This window comes from Nelumbo nucifera, chromosome 7 (assembly GCF_055504915.1).
Source record: "Nelumbo nucifera cultivar China Antique chromosome 7, China Antique-T2T, whole genome shotgun sequence".
Lineage (NCBI taxonomy): Eukaryota > Viridiplantae > Streptophyta > Magnoliopsida > Proteales > Nelumbonaceae > Nelumbo > Nelumbo nucifera.
Window position 1 is genome coordinate 55,521,322 of NC_142655.1, and position 27,992 is coordinate 55,549,313.

A 27,992-nucleotide genomic window follows, 5' to 3' on the forward strand; every position below is an offset into this window, starting at 1 on the left:
CATTACATGGATGGCTACATTAACTCTTATACTTAAAGACATTTTTCTATTTCAATAATTTCTCTCATTTAGACTGTTTAGTTTGAAAGAAAGGTAGGGAAAAAAAGGGTAACGCAGGGAACCTTAACAAAGTTTTCTTATCTTTCCCTACTTTTTCTTTGAAACCAAACGTAGCCTTAAGGTCAATAGATGGTTATAGCTGAACTAGGGATCGAATCCTAACATTACTAGGGTTTGGGGGACAGGCTACCGCTACCTCCTGTTGTACAGCTCCATGAACCGAAAGAAAATTTCTTTCCATTCAAATTACCTCTTTTAACGCTTCTCACTCTTTCTCCATCATTAACACCCGACTGTTAACGCTTCTCACTCTTTCCATTCCTACTTTAGAGAAATGGTTAAACAGTACTTCTATTCTCAATAAAGAATATCCACTATCTAGGGAGTAATTGTTTCTATTCTCAGAAAAGTTTCAAATCACTTAACAATAGATTATGGCTCAGTTAGTAAAATTTTTTTGGTTGCATAGGAGACCTAAGATAAAATCCTAGGGCTGGTAAGTTCTGATAGTCTGAATGACCTTTTTGGGTCCCAATATGAACCAATGTTTTTGAGCCATCATTGACCTTGGAAACTGTCCAGGCAACTAATTCCATTTTATCCCAAACCTGGTCCTTAGCCAAAAGCCATTGAATCAATCAATCCCCCACTGACCAGGGCAGTCAAACTGTCGACCCATTAAACGATTTTTGTCTTTTTTTTTATTTTAATTATTTCTAGTTGGAATAAGATGTTTGTTCAAACTGGATAGTTGAACCATCAACCCAAAAACCAATGGCCAGAACGGTTCAGGTTCTGGGTCAATTTTTAAAACCTTGGTTTGAACAGGTAACTGCCAAGCATGTCCGACTCTTCTAACATTGGTCCTAACCGAGTCCCAAGGCTATATTTAACTTTGAGCAGAAAAGCGGGAAGCGGGTTCAAAAGGCTCGACGCCTTTTACAACATAGCCTGATACTTGGATTCTTCGGTTATTTTCCCTCTTCCCTCGAGTTGTAACTTCTCACCGTCTCATCACCTCTACCTCAATGAATGTCATGTATTACGCATACAGACCAGAGGGAGCATGAAGCATCAACAAATTAGTAACCAAATATCTCTTTATCCACTTCACAAACTGAATAAAATGATTATATAAACAAGGGTGTTGGTGTTACCAAAGCGAACAAAAGTAAAATCTATACAGAACCAGTCTTAAACGGCACTTCTAACCAATCATACTACACTTCACAAACCCAGCTGGAATTGCCGCCTCAAATTGATCACGAATAGTGAGCATTCAATATCTCCCGATATACCATGTCAATGAAACGATTGTCCTACAAGATTGAAGGGAAAGGAGGGGAATTAGTATATGAAAAACTTCACTCAGAAGAGGAACTATTAATCTTACAAGAAAAGCAGTAACATTCATGAAATAAAACAGTAAAATTAGAATGGTGGTGGACCTACTCTTCTCATTTTAGTGATCTACAATTTAAAATGTAACAACAATCCTAAAACAATAGGCCACACATTAATCAGTGGCTATCACTTTGTGCCTGCATAGTATGCCAATGTAAATGCTCAATAACCCTAAGCAGCCTCTTACCCAAAACAAAAACCCCAAATAGTTAAAGATATTGCTTAGTCATTTATAATAGCTCTGCTGTCTTCACCACTAATATTACTAGTGCACTGAAACTAGGCAATACCATATCACTAAAAAGTTTAATAAAGAAAATAAATAGACTGAATTCCAATGAGGTGCAATGAATTACGCCCAAGAAATTGCTTCCCTTCTCGAGTGGAATTTAATGTTCATTGGCCAATGCAGAGCAAGAAGACACATAGAGTCTAGGCATTTTTGGCTTAAACCATTCAACACAGCGAAACGCTAATACTCTCAGCATTACTTACATGCGTGCCCACATGAGGTGGCATAACTAATCAAATTACCACCATCTCAAAACCGTTGACATGGACACATGTAAAAACACTAGACGGTCCAATAAAAGCCCTTTGTTGTTAAAAAGTCCCTAATTTGATGAAGTACAGAAACATGTCCCAGTTCATTTCTGTCGTGCACCATACCAATTCCATCTGTCCAACATATGGGGACATCTGAATTGACAATGTGTTCAACCTGCAATACCAGCAGCCCTGTACATCTAGTATTGATATTGCCTACAACTGCTTTCTTTTTTTTATGAGCAACATAAATTTTAATAAATGAAAAGATAAAACAGAATTACAATAGATCAGACAACAGTCATTGGGATGAACTGATCTCAAAATAATACATTAATGGGACATCCCATCCCCCTAAAACAGATTCTTTCTACCCCTTGTCCTGCTAGCCCATTTGCAGATCTGTACACCCAATGTACTGCAACTATGGTACTCCACACAACTGATATTAGCAGTTCAAATTGTTGACTTTTTAGTATAAAGCTTGCCCAAAAAGCTTATCCTGGACATATGAGAATGTTTTTTAGCCCCCATCCATCTTGAAATGTACAAGAACCCATCCAATGGACATATAGAAGACACCAAGAAGCCACTCAGGCTTGAAGTCAAAGTCTACTTTTTCTCGTCTCATCTTACCGTAACTCACAGAAAGTCCACACTTTCCTCTTTCTAGTATTAAAGAACCATCTGACTTGAAACTCAGTAACTTGGAAATTGTTTAATTATCAATTAACCATGAAGGTTAGGTATTTCCGTGCAAAGAAATTTTGGTTCACATTTGACCACCTTCTCCCAACCCTTACATTTGCATTTTAACTCCTATACCATACACAATTTACTAGGACAAAAATTCCTATTTCGTCTTCGAACTTTTTTATAGCTTATTTTATTTATGAACCTAGACGTTCAAATCTCATAATTAACCCTCTTTATTGGGATTAGAATGGCATCCTATTGAACCCAAGGTTCAAAGTATCGATACGATACGAGTTTCGGCCGTATCGTATCAGCACTTAGAAACGGCCAAAACTCTTTTTTTTTTTTCAAATTTTAGTTTTTTGGGAAGCTTTTAGCATGCTTTTTATTATTAAAAAAATTGGGGGTCCAAAACACCTGGAAACAGGCGTTTCGGACCGTATCGTTTTCAAAAGATACGATACGATATGCCCGATATGAGGCGTATAGTATCAATACTTTGAACCATGATTGAACCTTTTTCTGCATAGACTGCCATTTTACTTGAAATCCTAAGTACTGATTTGAACTTCTTTGTCCAGAAATTCTTAAGTAATTTTCCAGATTTTATTAAGAAAATTCATTATAAGTAGGGAAGGCAAATTTCCCCTTCCCTGCCAGGTACCCAGCTTCCCTGACCTAATGAGGTCAGGAATGGAGATTGCCTTGGTGGGGGACAGGGGCAGGGACAAGGAGTGAATATTTTATATATATATATATATTAAAAAGTACACATATAATTCCATATATTATACTATTTATATTATATATCAAAATATACTTAAAATATTTTTTTTATTTTAAAAATTTCCCTTATTTTAAATAAATATATTTTCTAAAAAACTTGTAATTTAAAAATTTCGGGGATCCGGGTCCCCAATGGGGGACCCATCTCCATTGAGGACCAGAAATGGAGGGTCATATTAATCCGCAGCAGGGATTGGGGTAGGGGACGGGAATTTATTTCAAAATTGGGTTGGGAATGGGGAATATGGTCCACACCCCATTGTCATTCCTAATTATACAAAGGATATGGGAGGGGAAAGAATATCTCAAGATGTACCATTTGGACAGATTGGAAAAGTTATGGGTATTTCCCATCCTCCATCTTCACTTTGATCATTTTAACGAATGAATTTGGAATCAGTCAAATACAGCAGTTTCAAAACCACATATTATTTTGAGCGAAAATCTGCACTTATAAAAAGCTTTAAACTTCAGACGAATATGAGGTGAGCAGCAGTTGAACTAAAGACAGGAACACTTCAAGAAATCTTCTCATTAATAAAACAAAATCAACCAAAAGCCTAAGGGTACATTCAATGCTCTTCTAATTTTAGTTGCAATATCATTGATCTAGCTTATCCATAGCATGAGCCATTTACAACAGAAAAAAAAAAAAACATCCAACATATCTACTTCACGTACATTAACAAAATTCTGAAATCTATATTTAATGGCAATATATATAGTGGCATCTGACTTCATTCCATTGAAAAAAAAGAATCTGTGAGCCTTGTGGATGGCGTTTAATAAAAAAGTGAATAAGTAGACAAATTACAAGGCACATACCTGAACCAGCCTCAGAAGTGCATCACGGACTTTGTCTCTGTTAATAACTGGGCCATAGTTTGGAGCAGGAGCAGGTGCAGGAGTAAGAGATGGGGGTGGAGTGGGTGGTGGAAAGGGTTGAAGCAGCGGAGTACCATATGGGCGCTGCAGATTCACAGGAGGATGAAGAGGAGGAGCAGTTGGCATAGATGAGATAGGTGGCATCAATGCAGATGAGGATGGAGGAGGTGTAAAAAATGAAGAAGGCTTTACAAGATTAGTAGCTCGGTTACTGCCACTGGATTCAGTTGTATCAAGGAGTGGCATTATAGGAGTAGATGAAGCTGGCAAAGCAGATGGCATTTGTAGGGCTGGCACAGGAGAAGGAACAACACTAGGAGTGTGGGAAGACAGAGGGATTGTTGCAGAAGACTGGTGAGGTTGCCCTGAAATTGCTCCACCAGGAGTGTTCCCTATGTTCATAGCCGCCTGTCACAACAGCATTAAAAGGATTTCCAATTGTCAGATACAGGCAAGAAAACTAAGCTTGCATGTGCACCAAAAACAAGCTGAAGGATAGATAATGACTGTAAACAAAAAATCCAGAATGAGATTTCATATAGAGGAAAAGTCAATTATCACTTATCACATTGCCATCTTGCAGAAAAGGGACCACTGTAGGATGCAACTGGAACATCCAATCCATTATATAATTTCATAACTCCACAAAGACTTCCTTTCACTCCAATCTGTATTAGATTTTTGTGTTTCATGTTATAATTCTAATTATTTATTAGCATAAAGTGTTATATCCAATGTGACTTTTACAGTTCACATAACCCTTTCTTAGTGCACTTTAGTTCTTGTATTTTCTTTCCTTTTTCTTTTGCAATTTTTTCATAAAGAAAAGGCAAATTGTCACCTTTCCTCTTTAGCATTTCAAGAGGGGAATTCCTTGAATCAAAAAGGTTCTCCCCTCATTTATTTTTTTTCTTTTGATAAATAGTTCTCCCCTCATTTATTCCCAGTTTCAAGGGGCCTTCACTCAGGAAAGGCAAATTGTGGATCAGATCTTAATTGCTAATGAGCGTATTGAGACCCAGAAAAGATTAAAGAAGAAAGGAATTGTGGTTAAATTGGACTTGAAGAAGGCATACAATCAAGTGGATTGGAAGTTCTTAATTAATATAATGAGAAGTTGTGGCTTTGGGGATTTATGGTGTAAATGAATCAGATATTGTCTGGAATCTAGTCATTACTCAATATTTTTCAATGGGTCGGTGGTGGTTGATTTGTGGTCCTAGGGGAAGTTGGCTTGGATAGTAGGGTGTGGACCCTTAATCCAGCCAGACTTTTCACCTATACGTCTTTGTTTACCTCTCTTATTCCCTCCTCACTTTCCCCTTCTTCCTTTCCTATTAAGGAAATCTGGTATGCTCCCATTCCTCCAAGAGTCCGTGCTTTCTGCCAGTAAGTGTTTCATGGTTGTATTAACACTTGTGATGTACTTCAAAACTTCAAAGGAAGAGGCCAAACTGGTACTTGTCCCCCAACTGGTGCTATTTATGCAAGTTAAATGGTGAGATTCTGTTTCATCTCCAAATACCTTGTCCCTTTGTTGGCTTTATCTGGGATTGGTTTGCTTCACTTTTTAGTTGTGGGTGGCTACCTCTTGATAGTTTGGAAGGGTTGTTTAGCCCTTTTGTTTGCAGTGGTATAAAAAGGAAGGGCAGGTTAATGTGGAAATGTACTAGGGCAGTAGTGGTTTGGACAATGGGTCTATTGCTGACTCCTCTTCTAGAAGACAGATGGTAACAGGAAATAGTGGAATGGTCACCCCCACTTACTGGCTGGATGAAGCTGGACTTTGATGGGAGTTGTGTGGGAAATCCTGGCCCATCTAGAATTTGAGGGTTAATCAGGGGTGAGGAAGGAAACATACGTCCTTTTTTCTCAGGTCCAAATGAGCAAGGTGATGTTGCCATAGCAGAATTCTTGGCAGCAGTTTCTGGAGTTGCAAAAGCCAAAGAATTGGGTTTCAAAAGGTTAATTATTGGACGATTCAATTAGATTTCTAAGGACATGTCCATTCAAGTTAATTGGGTAAGAAGGTCTGCTAACAGCTTGGCAGATGGTCTAGCTAAGCAAGGGGTTCAGAGACAATCTATGTTTTGGGCTCAATTGTAATTCTGTGGGGGGATTTTGACTCTGTTGAGTCTATTTGTTTATTCCACAACTTCTTGTTCTGTTTTCTCATAATTTTAATAAATTTCTTTCTGAGTACTGATAAAAAAAAAAAAAAAAAAAAACATTTCAAGAGGGGAAGTTCCATTGGTACATTGACATGAAGTGCAGATCCTTAACCCAAAGGGTGGACACCTTGTTCAGATGGGTCTGATGATCTATAAATGATTTGGCAATACTCTCTGCTTATAGGTGAAATGGATGAACATTTGAGACAGACATTAGATTGGAGAAGCATGGCACTTGTCATTTGATTTGGGTACAGAATTTCAACGGATACCCAGATCTGCCAAGTGCTAGTTCACTTGCTGATTCCCTAAGCTGCAAAGGAGTTAGCAGACATGCCTTGGCGTGGGGTAATCATCCTTTGAATACTTGGCCATTGTAAAATTGGAGACCTGAAAGGACCAGGGGGAAGCAGTGCAGGACTGGCTCCATGACACTGCCTATACATCATCAGAAGTGCATACACTCTGTATGTACATACTGTACATTTTCTGATAACATTAATAAAGCATCATCAGTTATTGATCAAGAAAACCTCCAAATTCTTCAACAGATTAACCAGCAAGGGAAGAGGCAAATCAGGATTAGTATTACAAGGGATTTACCATTCTTGGGTAGTTCATACAATTGAGAAACAAAGGGTGACTAGGCCCCGTTGGCTCAGTCTTTACATCTGCTAAGGAGCTTTCTGTACTACTATATCTATACCAGTGTTTTAAAAGTGAGAGGCACAAGAAAGCAAAAGGGCCTTTCTAGCGCCCAGTTGCATGGCAAGGTGCAGATCTAGATGGAACAAGGCCCAAATTGTTGGAAAATAAAATAATGAAATATACAGATTTATACATAAAAATATGACAACCTGAATTTAAAAGAAATTAAATGTTTAAAAAAAACTATTAGCCCAAATCAAAATACATAAGAAGGATATAAAACAATTCACTGTAAAAGCAAGGTACTTCGAGCACTCAACAATTCAAGTATGCTAAACTCTGAAAGAGTTTGTCTCATCTCATAGTTATGTTACTTAATGTGGCTATTGTGGTGTTAGATGTCTTATATTCCTTATCCCAAGGTATCGAGGCCTTTAAACTGGTATGTCTTCAAGGCCCCTTGAGGCAAGTCCAAAAACATTTGGCAGAATTTTTTGCCCATATATACAAGGGTGTTGGTTTTGTGATGTTTCTCTTTTGATAAATAGTTAGTTTTGGTTTTGTTGCTTTTGTGATGTTGGCCACAGTTTATTTTATTATAGTGTTAAGGATGTCTGATTAGTTGTAACATCATTGCTTCTCTGGTGGAAAATTTTATTTAGGAGATCCTATCTGCAACAACCAGGGCTTCAGGTATTCAAAAATCATTGTTTTTCGCTTCTTTTAACTAGGAGATCCCCACATCCTGGTGCAGGCGGGATTCAGAGACCTTCCAACTAGCCAGTTGGCACCTTGCAACATCATTGACAATATCTCCATCAATATGGCACATTGGATCAAAACCATAGAGCTTTTTGAATCATATGCAACTGATGACATCATTAGGAGTTGGAGAAGAGTGAATGGTTCTGCCCCAAACAGGTCAATAGCATGAGCTGAATGGTTTCCACCGCCCCCCTATATGAAGCTGAACTTTGATGGTTGCGGAAAAGGCAACCCTGATACATTAGGTATAGGAGTAGTAGTTAGAAATCAAACAGGTGACATCATGAATAAATATTCATGACCTAGTGGTGTTGGGGATTCAATTAGGAGAGAACCTAAGGCTGTTCTGGCAGGTTTGAAAAGGCCTGCACTTGTAAGGTAAAACAATACAATTAATGAAGAGGGGGGGGTTCAAAGATCATAACAGGCTGGTTGGGAAGAAATCAGGACAGACCATGGAAGCACAGATATGAGATTGGAGAAGCTAAAGAATGAATAAAGGAATTGAGAGCAGCCATAAAGCAGATGCCTACGTCTACTAATAGTCTAGCAGAAGCTAAACAATTAATGTATCAGGGAATTGTGTTTGATACTAAATCTCACAAGGATGGTTAGTTGAGGCTGACCATCCCTATATAGCTATGTACATTAACTTATTTCCTATTAACCAACTAATAAAACTCTTCAATGTTACTAAAAAACATGCATACATACAATGAAAATATGTCGGGGTTGGGTTGGATCGGGCTGCCCATGGCCTCAGCCTTAACCTAATTCAAAGTTATGTTGGGTTCATATCCAAACCCTAATCTGACCTTCAACCAACTCAATTTTTTTGGGTTAGTTTTAGGCTAGCCCGACCCAAGTTGCACCACCAAGCGCACCTAAGGCATACATTTTAAATCACTGATCCACACACACACATGAACATATCTATCTTATATCATAAGTTTTGTTGATAAGAAATCAAGCATTATCTATCTAAGGTATGATCTAAACCTGTTGGTATAACAAATCTGATCAAATTAGGGTTGTTTTGGCACCATAGTGTGTTGAGTCCGTATGTTTGTACTTGAAATTCCAGTATTCCACATAAGCACCATTTAGGCATTTCAACTTTTTTTATCATGATTTAGGCATTTCAATTTCTTTTTTTTATTATTTCTTTTTTTATCAATAACGGCAAAAAAAATGTGTTTGGTTGCATAGATTTAAGTTCCAATTTTTGTACCACTTTCTGCATAGGGTTATGTGCCTAGGGGGCATTTCTACTTTGGTTGTCCTACATGGCATCTAGTGGCACGGCACCTAGTGATGCCTGTGTCAAAAACACAAAATTCCAATGTTGTAATTCAAGTACAAAAATTGATTATTAACACCCCATGGTACCAAACATATCCTAGGAGGGAACCCAATCTAACATTCCAAAAGGGTCTGAAGCAGATCTTGTATGGAGTATCCTTGAATAAACCCTTCATACACCTTGCTTGCATTCTCCCACATATCATGACGGACTTTCTACAATACCCACCTTCCCTTTCCTATGGTATTTTATTATATATAGTACCTTCATATATCAATACACACCAAGCTCTCGTCCAAACCCCTAGTGAGTGCACTCATTCATGCATGGATCACACAGATGCATGTGAAATACCACCAAATCTCTAGAACTTTTCATGTTTAATGCTCACAACTTCTTTATCCTGGTCTACACTCATTGGTTGAGGTTGAATATGCATTGAGCTCTACAATATAATAATGCACTTTATAGGAAGACTGAATTAGAGAAATATGGCAATGAGTGATAAAAAATGCAAGTTCAAGGCTATTAATGTTCATGATAAAATGTCTCAGTCAAGAATAAATGTATCGGGGAACAAAGCCCAATCATGAGAGTAAAAAGCTTCCTTGAAAAAGAAGAAAATGAGTGTAAAAAGTGCCTTCAAAAGAGAAACATCAAATACAAGATGGCTGCTAAAGTGTGATAATATTTGCATAGTAAGACTTTTTTTTTTTATAATTGTATTTGCATAGTAAGACTTTTCAATTTAGTATTGAGAAACCATACACTAAAGAAATTCACGAATGAAGAATCATCAGGAACACTAGCAGCAGTTGACGATGATGGCTCCAGTGGGCCCTCCATCACGGCCATCGTTGGAACTGCTTCCAATTCCTCAAACTCACTGCAAGGTAGCATATGCTAATAAGTAGACAATGAAGAGTCCTCAAAATTATATCAAAATTTTCTAAAAGTTATTGTAAATATGTTGTCCTGGAAAAAATTTATAATGTAGCATAGGAAACTGAAACAAAAGACTGCTCAGTGAACTACAAAAATGTAAAAATAAAATGTAAGTTCCTAATCATGGGAGATAGACAAAACCTGATTTAATTCTAAAACTAAACACAATTAAAACAAATGCCAGACAAAAAGAACCCTAACAATCTTAGTTTCTCTTTCAAAGAATCTACTTACAGCCTTGAATCACTTTGTCCTCCAATTTGAAACTTTAGATCGGCTAGAAACTTAGTTTATTCAAGTGACTAAACCGTCCTAAGAATACAAAGAAAAAAGAAATAACTAAAATTGATTGATATCAAATGAGAAGGAAACAAGACAAAACATAAATCGTAGATCAACTAAGCTCGCTCAGGTTCTTCCCATAATTTCAAATGTCGCGAAATGTCGCTAATGTCGCCCGACATATGTCGACGTCGAGGCTCACCGACATGAAAATGGATGGTAATATAAAAATTACATTATTTCGGTCGACATTTCCTATATTTCAGAAATGTCAACCAAATCTATCCAAATAATAAAATAAAAGACAGTTTTTCCTATTATGTCGACAAGATGCCGACTAATGTACATTAATAATATAAGATATTAGTATATTATATTAATATAATACAGTATATTAATATAACTTATTCCATTAATAATTTCTATTTAATATTTCAAATAAAATATTTATAAAAAAGAATTAACAAAATATAAAAACAAAAGAATAAATTAATTACTTTATAATATAAAACATAAAATGTTTTTCAAGTAATAAAATATTAACTAGTTAGTAATTTTTGAAATATTTATTAAAATCAGAAAATGTTTATTAAATTTTATAATAAATCATATTCTACATTTAATATAAAAAATCAGAATAAATTTATTAAATTTTATACTAAATCATAATTTATTATAAATTTAGTATTAAATTTTAGTGAAATGCTTTGAAAGGATCTCCAACTTGAGAGTAAACTTGGGTAAAAGCTATTTGGTAGGGCTGAATATAGGAGAGGAAGGGTTGATAGATGCTGCTGAGATATTGGGTTGTTCAATTGCTCAATGGCCAATCAAGTATCTTGGCCTCCCTCTTGATGGGAACCCAAAGGCCTCTTCTTTCTAGAACCCAAAGGTGTTGTCTCTTAGGATTAGACAGGTGCTCCCTACCCTTGTAACACAACCAAGGAGCTTTTGTGAAGGTAAGGTAGATAACTGATCAAATACTTATGAAAGTGTTGAGGGTTTCAAGAAGTCAAGGAAAAAGGGAGTGGTTTGCAAGTTGGATCTAGAAAAAGCTTATGATTTAGTAGATTGGTCTTTGCTGGAGATGATGATTCACTTTGGGTTTGGAGATAGATGGTGCAGTTGGGTGATGGGGATGCATTAGGACTTGTCACTATTCTATCTTGGTAAATAGGACGGTGGTGGATTTCTTTCTGGCTTTGAGAGGAATAAGACAAGGAGACCCCATTTCTCCTTTTTTGTTTACTTTGGTTGCAGAAATTTTGGGGTGACTGATCTCTAGAGCAGATTCCAAGAACTTAGTTAGAGGGTGGAGAGTAGGTAGGGAGGACATACCACTCACGCACTTGCAATTTGTAGATGATACATACTCTTCTATAAAGAAGGGGATTTGAATTGGATTAGGAACCTAAAACTTACAAAACAACTTTTTGAGCATATGTCAAGTCTAAAGGTAAATTTTGAAAAAGTTGTATAGTGGGAGTTAATCTAGGGGAAGGAGAGATTCTCGAGTAGCATTCTGGAATGTGCAATATCTAATTGGCCTCTAAACTACCTTGGTCCACTTCTAGGAGATAATCCTTACAAAGGAAAGTACTAGATTTCGGTTGTGGAGAATTTTGAGAAAAGACTTGCATCTTGGAAGAAAAAATACTTATCTCTTGAAAGAAGAATCACCTTGATTAGGTCTGCTTTAGCTAACTTGCCTGTCTATTTTTTGTCGACCTTTAAGATTCCAGTAGGGGTGGTTAGCAAGTTGGAAAAACTAATGAGAGACTTCCTTTAGGAGCCAGGGGAGGAGAAAAAGGACCATAGGGTTGGGTGGGAGGTGGTGTGTGGAAGTAAGAAGTTGGAGGTCCTGGCATAAGGAAGAGAAACTTGGCTCTTTTAGGGATGTGGTTGTGGAGGTTCCATTAGAAAAGTTGTGGGCTGAGATAGTAGATAGTATTCATGAGCTTACGAAGAATGGATGGGACTCAAGGATTCTAGCTAGGACTACAAGAGCATCACCTTGGAAAGCAATCCAAACTATTCCGCCCCTATTTTCACCCTAGATGAAGTATGACTTGCACTCAAGAAATCTCATCATCAAGTTTTGGGAACATGTTTGGGTTGGGGATTCTCATTTGAAAGACCAATTTCTGGCCCTTTTTGCTATCTCTATCTTTAAAAATGAACCGATCTCCACTTTCCTTGTACCCTCTAACTCGAACTCTGGGTTTGGATGGAACTTCGGTTTAAGAAGAGCTATCAGGGACATAGAACTGGAGAGTACTTTGACTCTCTTGACCATCCTTGATGGGGTTTTCCTAAAACCCACAAAGATAAACAGCAGAATTTTGACCCCCTCTCCATCAAGTTCTTTTACTTGTGTTTCCTTCTTTAAAGCCCTAATTTAATCGGTTGTCCCTCTTGGCTTGTCATTCTTTGTTAAATAAGTTTGGTATCAGCCTATCCCACCAAAGGTTGGGAGTTCTTGTTGGAAAGCCTTCTTGGAAAGAGTCAACACAAGAGATTTGCTTGAAAGAAAGAGACCCAATAGATGTTTTTCTTCTCACGGGTGTGTTCATTGTAAAGCTGATGGTGAGTCTGGTTACCACTTACTAGTATCCCAGCAATTTGCAAAAACTATTTGGGAATGGTTTACTTCTATTCTTGGGTGCAGGTGGACTCCCCCACTGGATGTGCAAAGCTTGTTACTTCCTCTTCCTTCAACTGGCCAACAAAAAGGGTAAGGATTATGTGGGGATGTGTTAGCGCTGTTGTTTGTCGAACTATATGGGAAGAAAGAAATTCTAGGATTTTTCGGATAAGGAGAGAAGTCTAAAAGTTGTGCTAGAAGTGATTCACATAAGGGTGATACCTTGGATGAAATAATTGGATTTGTTTACAGATTTTTTCAGTGGATGATAGGATAAGGTTAAGAAAATGGAAAGAAATTGCTAGTTCAGTCTCAGTTAAGAAGACCTCAAGTCCTTCTTGGGGTCCACCTCAAGGCTTTGTTAAGCTGAATTTTGATGGTAGTAGTATGGGAAATCCAAGGCCTTCTGGTATTGGGGGAGTTCTAAGGAATGAGAAAGGGAATGTAGTAGCTATGTTCTCTGGCCCAATCAGAGTGGGAGATTCTCTGAGGGCCAAGGTACTAGCAGCTTTGGAAGGGGTAGAAAGAGCTAAAGACCTAAATAATAATAAGCTGGTCATAGATGGAGATTCTGAGGTTCTAGTGAGCTGATTAAAGGAAGACAACGCTAGGTTCTGGAACTACAGCAATGAAAGGAGAAAGTTTAAGTGGCTGACTAAGGACATTGGAGTTAAACGCACATGGGTAAAGAGAAGTGCAAATTCTTATGCAGATTGGTTAGCTAGGCAATGGGTGAATAGGGATTTTGTTTTCTGGGTGCAGATGTAATCATTTTTCTTCTTTATTGGGTGTTTTTCGGCATCCTTGAGGAGTTAAGATAATTTAGCTCCCCTCCCTTGTAAGTTACATTCATTCTGTTAATGAAATTTCCGATTATTGATAAAAAAAAAAAAAGATAAATTCTCTAAGAGAATGGCTACATGGAAGAAAAATTACATTTCCTTGGGGGGAGGATTACCTTGACCAAGTCCACTCTAACCAACCTACCTATTTACTTCCTTTCACTTTAGAATTCCACTTAAAGAAGCAAAGAGGATTGAAAAACTCATGAGAAATTTTTAATGGGAGCCAAGGAAAATTACATTTCCTTAGAATTCCACTCTTCCATTGACTCTCAAAGAACACATCTATTAGCAAACAGAAACCTCTACTCTTGACATGATTTTGTGTAAGAATACTGTCAAGCAAAACCATACAATGCAAATGCCTCCACCCTTGGGGGAACCAGATTTCCCCAAACTCCTTTCACTTTGGGACCAACCACCTGATTTCTTGACAGTACTCTGTAGAATGATTTAACTGTAAACTACCATTCCTACACTCTTTCCACCATCTTTCATCTAGCCAATTCACATCAATCACTCTAAATGTAATTTGGATTTTGGACAGAAACCGAATGCATTCTTCCACTTCTCTATCCAGCAAAGGCCTTCTAAACTTTGGGGCCCAAACCACTGAACCCTAGTTTAATTGATAGCATTGTGAAATTACTACGTTCTTTTCGCTCAAATTGTAAAGTCTAGGACAAATCTCACAAAGCTTTCCCACTCCCAAACAACCATCCTCCCAAAACCAAGTGGCATTACCCAAACCTACCCCCTTCAACCTGTTAAATTGACCATTAAAGAATGAGACTTCATGATGATCCCCTTCCACACCCCCACTCCTCCATAAGTTGAAACTTCCCTAGAATCCGACCCAAAGTTAATCACCTTGAATTTCCTTTCCACTACCCTTCTCCAAAAAGTTTCCTTCTCCACCCCAAATCTCCAACCCCACTTACCCAGCAATGACTTGTTCATCAACCCTACCTTCCTAATGCAGCCCCCCCCCCCTCCAAATCCTTTTTGGCCATACACATCCAATCCCATTTAACCAAATGAAACTCCTGGACTTCATAATTAAAATCCCAGAGAAACCCCCTCTGAATCTTTTTTATCTCATCTGCCACCATAGCTGGAATCTTGACAATGGAAAGATAATACACAGGAAGATTGGACAAAACACTTTTTATAAGCATAATCCTTCCTCCCAAGGATAAATACCTCCCCCTCCACTCTGATAGCTTTTGGTCAATCCTATTTATTACAGGCTGCCACATTGAAAGCGCAGAAGCTTTTGCACCAATGGGAAGTCCCAAATTAGTAAACAGGAATGCCCCAACTAAATAACTCATGGCTTTTGCACACTCCTAGTCTTCCAGAACAGAATTAGACATAGCCCCCACACCAATCATTACGCTTTCCTTCAAGTTAATTTTCAAACCGGCCAGCAACTCAAAACCTTTTAAAGTCGCTCTTAAACTCAGCCATTATGATTTCTGCCAGCCCTATTACAATTCACCCAAAACAATTGTTCCCTATATGCCCCTTGCTTGGCCATGCAATCTACCATTTCATTTACGGTCCTCCTATTCCAAATGAAGGTAGCTTCCATTTCATTGGCTAAAGATTGAATTTCCCTTATTGTTGTCTATACTCCAAATCTCCTGGAATATTACTGCTTAACCAAGAAATAACCAACTTGGAGCCCCCTCCACGTTCAATAGTTGGGTTCCAACGCTCCTGTTGCATCTCAAGTTGTGTCGCTTTCTCTCAAAATGGAATTTATTGGAATTTAGGATTAAGAAGGCTTAGGGAGTTTGAATCATAGAGGAAGCCATACCCCCTATGCATTGGTTGGAAGATGTTTTTCATGATCAAACTAAACTGGATACCAGAACTGGCCCCTTCTTCTGGCATCTTCTCCTGTGCTTCATTCTTGGAAGTCTTTCTTTGGATTCCAAATCCAATCTGTCTTATGAATGCAATTTGTGGAGGCCCTGTACACCCTAGAATAAGGGATTCCTATTGGGCGGTTTTTAATGATAAAATTAACTCTTGTGAGATTCTGCAAAGGAGAAAACCGTTTTGATATCTCTCTCCTCATGTTTGGCAAGCTAGTGGTGAAAATACTCCCCATCTGCTAATCTCCTGTATCTATGTGATGACTATCTGGAAACATTGTTGTATTTGGGTGTAGACAATCTCCTGACAACTTGAAGAGCCTTTTTTTTTATAAGCCACTGATAAATTTCATTAATAAAAGAAGCAATTACCATATCCAAAATACAGCAACAAACATCATAAAGAAAAGGGCTCCCAGACAAATGCAGCCCCAGAAGGCCAGAACACGAAAAGGAACAAGAGAACCAAAACAAAACTATTACAGATACAAGTTATAGCCTGGATCAGGACATCCCCATTCTAGATGTTCCTTTAACACTCCTTCCCTTGCCAGTATGTCTGCCACCATATTGGCACTTCCATGTATCCAATTGAATGAGGTATTCAAGAAGCTCCCAACAAAAAAGTGTCTGCCTCACCATCCATCTAACCCTCTGAGGTACTTCATCTTGGTTATTAAGCCAACAAGTAACAGTTTGACTTTGACAATCTCCTATTTCCACGTCTTTCATCCCATATGGTCTTAGTAGCTTTAGGCCTTGGATAACAACCATCAATTCAGCCCTTAGAGAGTTACCATGCCCAATTGGACCTGAAAAACTTAAAGCCTTCCTGCTGTTAGTGACTTGGTGGGGACCATTTTGGTCAATCTTTGTGGTCCTGTATATTGAACTCACATCAGGTGGTCTCCTCCTGACAACTTGAAGAGCATATTTGAGACTTCTTTCTTCTCACCTCCAAGGGAAAGAGGTAAAATCCTCTGGAGATGCACTAGAACAGTTGTTCTGTGGTGTATTTGAAAAGAGAGGAATGCAAGATTGTTAAGAGAGAAGCAAAAAAAGAGTGGAGGAACTCAAAGAAATCACAATAAAGGTTGTTCATTGGGTGAAGACTTAAGACCTGTTTGTTCCATTCTCTATCGATGATATATGCAGATACTGGAAAGTAGCATCTGATTTTTCCTTGCCATTTGGAAGCCAGTAGTTTATTTGAGCCCTCCCTCCACTTTACCTCAAGCTGAACTTTGATGGGTGTAGCCTTGGTAACCTTGGAAGCTCCAGAGTTGGAGGAGTGCTTTGAAATGAGGTGGATCATATTGCACCTATGATCTCAGGGCCAATGGTGGTGGGAAATTCAGGGCAGAGCTAACAGTGGTTCAGTTGGGCTTGAAAAAAGGCAAAATCCTTAAATTACAGAAATATCATTTCAGAGAGAAACTATAAAGTGGTTATCAGGAGACTGCAGAATGATTGGAGGGGCCGTGGAAATATAACCATACGGTAAGGGAGATCAGGGGCTGTCTAAGGAGCTTCATGTTAGCATTAAGTGGATACCAAGATCTGCTAATAGTTTAGCGGATGAATTGCACAACAAGGGGTTGTTAGTAATCAGATGTATTGAGGTGCAGTGGACACAAGGGGGGAGTTGTAATTTTGTATTGGGAAGACTAGCTGAGGCTAACCTATGGACTAATGATGCTTTGTACTTTCCTGATTGATTAATACATACATATACATGTATCTATATAAGCATATTTCATATGAGAGCAGAAAACCACACCAGCCTAGTATTCTAGAATGGAAAGGCAAATGCAAATCAACATGATGCTCAAAACTAAGATCCACAGGACAGGATGGTTTCAGTCAATGTGATGCTAAGCAGGAAGTTCAATGTTACAACCTTCTAAAATGGCAAATATCTTAGTTTCCCTCAATAATTTACAACAACCTATCTTTAATCGCTTCATCTGCTGAAATAATCATTTTTTGGTTAAAAGGATAATTCATTGAAACTAAGAACTAGTACATAGCCTTGGATACATGCAAATGCAAATCGATATGATGATCAAAAAGGAGATCTACAGAACAAGATGATTTTAATCAATGTGATGCTAAGCAGGAAGTTTGATGTTACTACCCTCTAAAATGGCAAATGTCTTTGTTTCCCTCAATAATTTACAACAACCTACCTTTACTTGTTTAATCTGATGAAATGATCTTTTTTGGTTAAAAGGATAATTCATTGAAACTAAGAACTAGTGCATAGCCTTGGATACATGCAAATGCAAATCAATATGATAAAATAATCTCAGATACCATGCCAATGATAGCTCAAGTAATAGCACACAGAAATGAACTTCGTACCATGCAAATGGAAGACAAGAAAATAGATCCCAAAATAACCCATAACATAAAAGTTCAAAAGATAATGTATACAATTAATCTTGGTTAATTAAGTACCAAAAAAAAATAATCTTGGTTAATTTGGCAGTAGACAAAATAGTACCTTTTATTAGAGGATACTTTTTGCTTTGAAGGAACCTTGGAGTATGCATTAAGTATCCTGAAAAAACAATGAGAAGTTCAACACACACAAGGAAATATACATGTTCCTCAAACAATTAGAATGATTCAAAGGCCAAATAAGAAGTTCCTTTAAAGACAGGATCAGTCATTTGGTGCTACAAGGACTTCCTAAGAAAGGCAAGCTGGTTAACAAATAACATGTCTGTTAGCTCACATTGGGTGAGCAGGTCAGCAAATGCTTTGGTTGATCATCTTGCTGAACAAGGGGTTTTGAGGGAACATCTGTACTGGGCAACATTGTAATGTTTTTGGTGTAGCTTTTACACTTTAATCTCAAGGGAGGCTGCACCCCATGCCTCTCCTTGGGGTGCTTGTAACATTTCTGATATATCATTAATAAATCTCTTTTCAATTATCAGAAAAAAAAAGAAGTTCCTTTAGAGACATGTAATAGAAATTTATAAATTCTGCAATGAGACTTACCTAACCTATATAGTTTTAGATATTTGAATAAAAGCATATACAATAAACTTTTGATATAAAAAATACATAAATTAAATTTAGAAATTCAGGTGACTAGGATTAACAGCATGAACGTGAAAAAGGAAACCAGACAGATATTTCTACTACCTCCAGAGATACAAGTTGTTTGTTTGGAACATTCTCGCATGTGCAAACATTAAAGTTTACTAACTTAACATGAGACGAGAAGATCTTGGGGACAGTTTATGGTCAACTATGGGGTTGGTTTGTAGTTTTTGTTTGCTTTGGTATATGTTTATGTTTTGCAGTGCAAATTCTTATTGTTTTTTCCTTTTAATGAAATTTAACTTTTTACTATTAAAAAAAGACATGAAAGAGATGCAAATATTAATAATGCCTAGACTAAAGGGCAACAAAAACAGAAATGTAGTCATCAGATGCTATAAGCTTAAAAACTCTAAATTACTGAAAATGTCAAATAGATTTTAAAGAGACCAACCATATTTTAACATTTCCAGAAATAGTATAGACTACTTCAAATCATCCACAGTTGATTATTTCAGAATTTCTTCTGGACTCCACAATGAAGGATTGGCTCACTGTTGCCTTAGGGGCGAGAAATACAAGATTACTTGGACCTGGTGAGTGAGGCACCAGCAGAACCAAGACAATACCCATTGCAAGGACCTCAAAACTTTAATAGTTTTTTTTTTTCTTTTGAAAGTAAAAATAAAATTTCATTGAAAAGAAAAAAGTTACATCCTATCCAGGTGTTAAGGCAACACCCACATGCCAGGAATTCTGGCCAAATAACTACATTTGAATCCTCAAAACCTCAAGCTTATCCCCAATGTCTTATTTCGGTTACTTGCCTAATTCTGGTACTAGATCTTGGCCTACAACAGTTTTGCTGACTGTCGCCACTATCCTCTCCAAATTTTAAGCTTTGGCTACAAAAATTCTTCTAATTCTTTCCTTCCATATATTCCAACACCTTGAAAATGGAATGAAACTATAAATCAACAAATTCTTCTAACTCTTTCCTTCCATATACTTCTTCTTTCATCTCTCAATCCCCTAAAATTCCAATATACCGACTTCATCTTCAAAGTCAGACTCCAACTCCCCCCCCCCCCCTCCTCTACATTTTCTGCAACCTCCATCTACTCTTCATCAACTATTCCTTCTTCCTACGCTTCACCCCCTTCCCCAATAAATCTCTTTTTGTTATGTTCTTTCCTTCTGCTTCTCTCAAAATGTTCTATTGCCTTTCTCACTACCCCCATCCCCTAGAAAAAATAGGCCCAGACCCAAAAGACAATCCCTTTAATTACAACACAACCCAAAGGGTAACCCAACAGAAATTTCCTACTAACTAGAACCATAGCCCAAAACAAAAATTGTCTTTGAACTCCTTGCTTAGCTAGACCATCCCATGCTGTTAGCTGATCTTCTAATCCATCTTATTTGAATCACCATGTCATTAGAAGCCTGTTTGAAGCGCCTGAACTCATTCCTTAACTGCCAAATAATTCCCTCCCCTTTCTTCAGCCAGTTCACCACAGTTTTTGAGTCCCCTTCAACAATCAACCTATCAATCCCCATTTCTTTGGCTTTTTCAACACCAAACACTACTGCCTTCATTTCTGAACTCGCCACATCACCATGCTAAATAGGACCTGCAAACATGGCTAGCATATTTTCATTATCTTTCCTTATTACCCTACCAATGCCCGATGGCCCCGGATTTCCCAAACAGCTGCCATCAAAATTTAGTTTCTTCCACCCAGCATCCAGAGGGGACCAGGATTCAATCACCATAGATTTCCTAGATGCAGTTTTTGCAATTATTCCCCTTGACCTAAAAAAGTCCTCTGTCTTAAAATCAGCAAATAAATTTATTGTTTTCACCCAATGCACCACCCTTAGAGTTATCACTTCAATCACAGCTTCTTCTTTCTTTGTCTTCAAATATCCTCAGATTTCTTTCTTCCTAAATTGTCCAAGCAACTGCTGCTCTAGTGCATCTTCCCATAATTCTGCCTCTCCTTTTAGAACACCTGAATAAGTGAGAGCTAAATAAGCTTTCCAGGTTAGCAGGAGGAGTCCAGCTGCATCAAAACAGAGAGGAAAACCACTCCCAAATGAAGTTAGCAAAAGGACAGGAAATTAAAAGATGAAAGGCAGTCTCACCATGCAGCTTACATAAGGAGCTCCAATTTGGGGACAAGCACCAATTTGGTCTTTTCCTCTAGAGTAGATCACAGGTATTGATGGAGCCATGGAACACTTCCCAACAGAATGCACTGACTTTAGGAGGGATTGGCTGAAGCCAAATCTCCTTGACAGGGAAAGGAGAGGAGGATGTGGCAACAAGAGTTCAAAAAGCCAATTTGGTCTTTTTCTCAGTATTGTCTTCCCCAATATCCTTTCAATTTCAACCCCCACTCTCTCCTCTTCTCCCTCCCCTGTAACCTCTCCTCTCTCCCTTTGGTCCTCCATTTCTACCCTTTTGACCAGACCCCTAAACCTCCTTGCCCCACCGTCCTTTTTCTGTTATAGACCTTGTGTTGGTCCTCCCCTGATTTTTTTTCTTTTCAAACTACTTCCCCTTTCGTTCGTTACTTCAAACCCATCTCCCCTATTATCTCCCTCTTGCAGGAATTTTCAAGTCCAAAGAAGTAAATGAAGCGGATGGAGAAGTGGAAGACACAAAGTCCAAACCTACCTCATTGTTCAGTTGAGCTATGAGGTTTTGGAAGGCATCCATGCACTATCACTAGTTAGTACTAAGATAGGTGGAGGCTTTTGTTGAATTTCCACTTGCTTAGACAATGGCATGCTTATACAAGAGCACGACCAAAGAAGAAAGAAAAGAAAATTCAGACAATACAGGGGCCGAGACCCTATTTTTGTCCTAGGAAAAGAAGAAAAGATGGAAGAAGAAGAATGTGTTGATTGGACAAAATGTTAAGTTCTTCCCTACTTGTTGATTCAGATTTTGAAGTCTTTGAGGCTTGAGACAGCATACAGCAACATGTGTGCTGATTAAACCCTAACAAATAAGAAAGTAATAAAAAAAAAAACTAGAATATAAACCCACAAAATGAATATCTTAGTTTAATAATGTCTATTTTATTATGATAATCTCAAAAAATTAAGAATATAAAATGTATTTCATAGTTCCATGGACAAATTAACTTGAAAATTAAGCAAAGCAACCCTCCATAGTCACCTTTTCACCTTGACAACTATGTGTCCAAAAATCTAATTTCACATTTATACTTTCTTCCTTATCTTTAATAAATTTTGTTACTAATAAAAAATTCCTAATGGTTTTCTACACTATCAGAAGTCAAAACATAAGGAACATGAACATGAAGAATGCCATGTGACCTAAAATTTCTGAGTGTTGTATTCATCAAAAAAAATTCTGAGTGTTGAAATGGAAGTGTGGAATACCTGCTGAATAGATTTGCAACTTCTTCACATTCTCGTGAATTGTAAAACCAAATACCATTAACTTCTTGGGCTGCATTCCGATACAATAAATATGGAACTTGGACTTCATATTCAAAATCCCCCAAGAGGTTTTCCACCAGATTATCTGATCATACAGACATGTTAAACCATTCGATAAAAATAAATACAAAAAAATCATATGCAATATGAGATTGAGATTATCAAACACCAATATCAACATGTAGTGCAAACACCATAAACAAGTAATGCAATATCTTGGTTATAGGGCTACAAAATCAGTAGGATGGACGAAAGGCTCCCCATAATAATCCCATATCCAATTACCATTCACCAGCAGCAACTAAGGCTATGTTCAAATAGTGGGGAGTAGGAAGTCAGAGTGAGAACCAAATTTTCAACTTCCTTTTCTGCCACCATTGTGGGTGTGTGGGTGTGGGTGTGTGTGTGTGTATTTTTATAAGCAATGATCAAATTTATTAATTACAACATAAAAAATTATTTACAAGTACAAGTACGAGAAGCAAAAGCTCCCATATCATTAGACCAGCACCTGATGGCTGGAGAGTCTTCATATGCTGATTCTCATCCAGACATATTTGGGTGTTTTGCAGCATTAGTAGTCTCCCCACAAAATACTTAGGTCCACCATTGGGCCACTGTGGGACCCAATATAGAGAGATGCGACAAGATAATGGCTACTTAGAAATCCAGATAGTTCTCTAAGGATGGGAAGCTCATTTATCAGAAGTGCTCTCTCATCACTACCAATTTATTATTTATCCCTATTCCAATGTTTTAAAAGGCAATGGAAGGTGTACATCTGATACACATTCTGGAAGCGTCCTATTTCAACATTCCATTCTGTTCAATGCCATATCCATCATAAGATTATGGGTTCTTAAACCATTTCTTATTACTTCCACCCAAGTCCTTTTTGATTTATCCCTATCTCCTCTAGCCCCTTCAATTGAGGATCTTCCATGCAGGCATGCACATGACCAAACTATCTGAATCTACTTTCTCTTGTCATGCCTCTTGGAGTTACTCCTAGGTTTCTTCATTTAACTTCTTTTATAACCCTGTCCTTTCTAATTTTATCATTCGTCCCATCATCCACCTAAACATTCATATTTCTACCACACTCATTTTTCGGGCATGTCATTTCTTGACTGCCTAATACTCTGCTCCCTACAACATCAATGGCCTTACAGTAGTTTTGTAGAATTTTCCTTTTGGCCAAAGTGGTATTGGACTTTCATATAAGATTCTATATGCATCAATTTTACCCATCCTGTTCTAATTTTATGGGTGACATCCTCCTCAGTCTCTCCTTTATTATGAATTATTGAACCAAGGTAGTGGAAGAGGCCACATTAAGTAATCTTTTGGTCTCCAAATGTGCCCTGGTTTGCTCTCCTTTTTTTATCAATGAAGAAATTTTTTTATCGGCATTACAAGCATCCTTTTTTTATCAATCAAGAAGAATTTATTAATTAAAAAAATCAAAGCCATACAAGCATCCCTAAGAGAGGCGCGAGCTGTGCCCTCTGCTGTAAACAATCAGCCAAAGCATTTGCTGCCCTTCCCGTCCATTGAATGCTTATATTCATATTTCATGTAAGCCACTTGAATTTCTTGATTTCATTCTTATTGCACCTAATAAGTGAATAGATTTTGAATCCTTCAACCACCCCACCACTTTTCAGTCCTCTTCTATCAGTAGAGATTCCACACCAAGCTAATTTGCAATATGCACTCATTGAATAGCCGCTAGTAATTCAGCCCTTATAGTCTCTGACTCCCAACCAATGTTTTAAAAAATGACCCAGAACCGGAACCGTTCTGGCCACCGGTTTCCGGGTCGACGGTTCAACTGTCCGGGTCAACAGGTTGTTGATCGATTCAACGGTTTTTTGCCAGGGACTGGGCTTGGGGTAAAACATAACCGGTTGCCTGGACGGTTCTCAGGCCAAACGGTCTGACCGTCCAGGTCAGCAATGGTTTGAAAACCATGCTCCCAACGGACCCATGGAAAAAAAAATAAAATATATCCAACCTCATTTATTAGGACCCCACCTATTTCAAACAGACCTAGATTACCATGGTACTTCCATCAAAGTTTAGCTTTACATAGCCTTCAGGAGGAGGTATCCAAGTTGCCAGTGGTTTGTTCTTTTTGGAAGAGCAACTTCCGAGTTCCAACTGATGAGGCGATGACAAATTCCTTGATAAATCATCAAAGAAAAATTGACCAATTTCTCTTATTACTATTATTATTAAGGGTCCTTTTGGTTCATGGGAATAGGGGTCTAGAATCATAATCAAAATGACCCATCCTATTCCAACCATTTGGTTGGGCAAAGTCAAAGTCCAATTCCCATCCCTAGTAGAATGGCATTCCCCATTCGAGGGAATGACCATTTCCTCCCCCTCCCTTGAGAATGAGAATCCCATTCCAGCCAATTCTAATTCCAATTCCAATTTCCATCGAAACTAAATAGGAGGGGGGAATAAACCATTCTAATTCTGATTACGAGGGGTTTTGATTCTGATTCCAATTCTGATTTCGAATGCAAACCAAACGGACCCTAAATTTACGTTGTTTAATTCTATTTTAGTCCTATTATTTTAAAACCTCTTATTTCTAAAGCATTTGTCCATAAACCTAAGTTTGCATTTAACCCCTCACTAGTCTCATCAATTATACTATGTCATCAGCAATCAAACATTAGGCATCATGGGATTCTTGAATATGTTTAGTCAATTCATCTATAACTAGTGCAAATAAACAAGGAATAAGTCCTAAACCTTCCTGAAGACACATTCTAACTGCAAAATCTGATATTCTCCAACAGGTGTTCTAACATTGGGTTTTTTTTTGATAAATAACATCAATTCCATTAAAATAATGAATAGATACAAGAAGATCCCCTTAGAGGCGCGAGGAGCAGCCTCTCCAAACAGCAAAAACACAAACTACAACAGAGAAAACATGAATGTTGAAATTAAAAGAATAGTTACAATTGTGCCCAGAACAATGTTTCCCTATTTATCCCTTGTTTTGCCAAGACATCAGCAAAAGCATTAGCTGATCTCCCAACCCATTGTACTGTTATAGACATATTTCTTGTCAACCATTTGAATTTCTTTAACTCATTTTTGTAGCCCCAAGTGACATCCTCCGGATTATTTAACCAGTCCACCACTGTCTTAGAGTCTCCTTCAATCAGAAGTTGCTCCACGCCCACTTCTTTGCAAGAAGTATTCCTTGTATTGCAGCTAGCAGTTCTGCCCGGATAGAGTTCCCAACTTCTAAAGAGCCAGAGTAGATTAAGACAACCTCTCCAGCCTCATTCCTCAGTACACCTCCCATCCCAGAGGGACCCGGGTTACCCTGGCTACTCCCATCAAAATTCAGCTTCAAAGAACCAAGAGGAGGGGGGACCCAACTAGTCACTGCCCTTCCCTTGTAGGAGGAACAGCTTGCTACCAACTTTCAATCCTTCCAACAATCAGCAAAAGTAAAATGGTTAAATAATTCTAGAGTCTTTAACCAATGTAAAGACCTGGACAAAATGCAGTCCCTTAAGGTTTGACTGCTTCTTCCTCTTTCTTGGAAGATTCTAGCATTCCTTTCTTCCCATACTGTCCATAACAATGCTGCTCGTGAGCATCTCCACATTTTCCTTCCTCTTTTATGGGGCCAAGAGAATAAGGGTTAAAGGTTGTACTTACTTCTGCTGGCATATCCCAACTAGACCCAAACAAAGATAGAAGCCAAGCCCAGAGCTCTACAGTGACACTACAAGATAAAAATAGATGATTACAATCCTCACCATGAGATCTGCAAAAAATGCACCAGTTTGGTGAAATACAAAGGACGGGTCTTCTCTTTTATAGGTTGTCCATCGTGTTTACTTTACCATGCCACACTTCCCAACACAAAGCCATAACCTTGGGGGGGACCGGCCTACACCAGACTTCTTTGAAAGGGAAACTCTGATGAGAGGGAGATTGGCAGAGGAACTTGAAAAAGGAACCACAAGAAAAAGACCTTTGGGGTGAATGGCCCAAATCCTTTTATCAGGTTTAGAGGGATCCAACCAAACCTTATCAAGGAGACATAGAAGAGTAGACAAACACTCAATTCTAACATTGGTTTTTGCACCATCATACATATCCTTAATTAGGTCCACATAACCACTTGGGACTCCTTTCTTTTCCAGAATCCACCATATTACCACTTTAGGGAGTATATATCATATGATCTCTCTAGATCAATGAAAACCGTATGAAGATCTCTCTTCTTCTCTCTAAACTTTTCTACCAATCATCTTAACAGAAAGATGGTTTCCATGGTTGATCTCCCTGGCATAAACCCAAACTGGTTTCCTAAAATATTTAAAGCAACAGTATAAATACAATAAAATACAAACATATTATATATTATTTCAAATAATAAGAGATATAAACAAACAAAAAGCTTTAAAACAATTTTGTGGATAACTAGTTAACCTAGTTGATGATTAGTGGCCCTAGGAGCCCACATCATGAGTATCAACAAACTAGTCACTGATGCAGCGATCTGGCCCTCAACAGACCAGACAGTCCATTAGTGGACGCTTTGGTAACACTTGTATCATCTTGAGCAGTTGAGCTAAATGGAATAAAAAACTGCGCTACCTTGATTTCTCTTAGACCTAGAATGTCGGTGTTATTTCTTATCGTGCATCATGAATCACATAACTCATCAAAATAGATCAAAGGGATCTACGACAATGGTGGCAATAATCAAAGAGAAAAACATATAAAACAATGAAAATGAGACCACAGAAATGGAATATGCTAACCCGTATTTCGCCTGTTCATTACAATAAACTGAAATCGAGGCTGAGTATTCCTGTATCAACAGCAACGACCACATAATTATATAACAAAAGAACAAGAACAAGAAGACAACGACGACGACGATGATGAGGATAAGGAGGAGAAGCTATGGGAGTCACAAAATGATCAATCTCAAAATATTTATCAAAAAAAAAAATGATCAATCTCAAAAAGAAGAATCAGAATCCGCACCTATTCCAAGTATGAAAATGCCAAAATCTTATTCCTACAAAACACTTCCTTAAGAACGCTAATTAAGAACACTAAACTGTTACCTTTTAACGACGAAGAGAGATCCCTCAACATCCTTGCGACTCTGCAAGTGAATCAGAAGAAGTGAATCAGAGAGCGAAAACCAATCTAGTAATAAAAATAAGGGAAAATCAAAACAAGAAATTCTTTACAAACCCATTGATTGAGCTCAATGTTGAATTCGTAGAAGGTGACATGAGCTGCAGTAATCAAAATCTCTTCCACGAAGGGATCGATCCTCTGAAGCACCGTGAGATTAAGAACTTTGGTGCTTTGTTGATCGAGATTGGGCATCAATTTCCCGTTCTGAGACATTCTCGCACGGTGGGATTCAGAACCCTAACTCTTACCGGAACTGGAAAACAATAAGCTCTTCTCACATGAGCTCGAGGTCGGTTAATTCTCACCTGGACAGAAAAGGTATTACAAATTTACAATGGTTTTATTTTTCGGGGACGAGTATGCTGGGCGTGTCGTCTAGTAAAGAAATGACCTATAATC

General features: G+C 38.0%; 1 protein-coding gene across 1 annotated transcript; it reads right to left on the reverse strand.

Moving 5' to 3' along the window:
- Positions 1-1,124: 1,124 nt before the first annotated feature.
- On the reverse strand, positions 1,125-27,918 carry DCP1 (decapping 1). Its single transcript, XM_010262293.3, has 8 exons — positions 27,648-27,918; positions 27,515-27,555; positions 27,203-27,252; positions 22,332-22,476; positions 18,367-18,423; positions 10,033-10,150; positions 4,318-4,785; positions 1,125-1,379 (listed from the first exon to the last, which is right to left on the reverse strand). Exons 1-8 carry the CDS (start codon positions 27,804-27,806, stop codon positions 1,323-1,325), a joined length of 1,095 nt encoding a protein of 364 aa, XP_010260595.1. The 5' UTR covers positions 27,807-27,918; the 3' UTR covers positions 1,125-1,322.
- Positions 27,919-27,992: the final 74 nt, after the last annotated feature.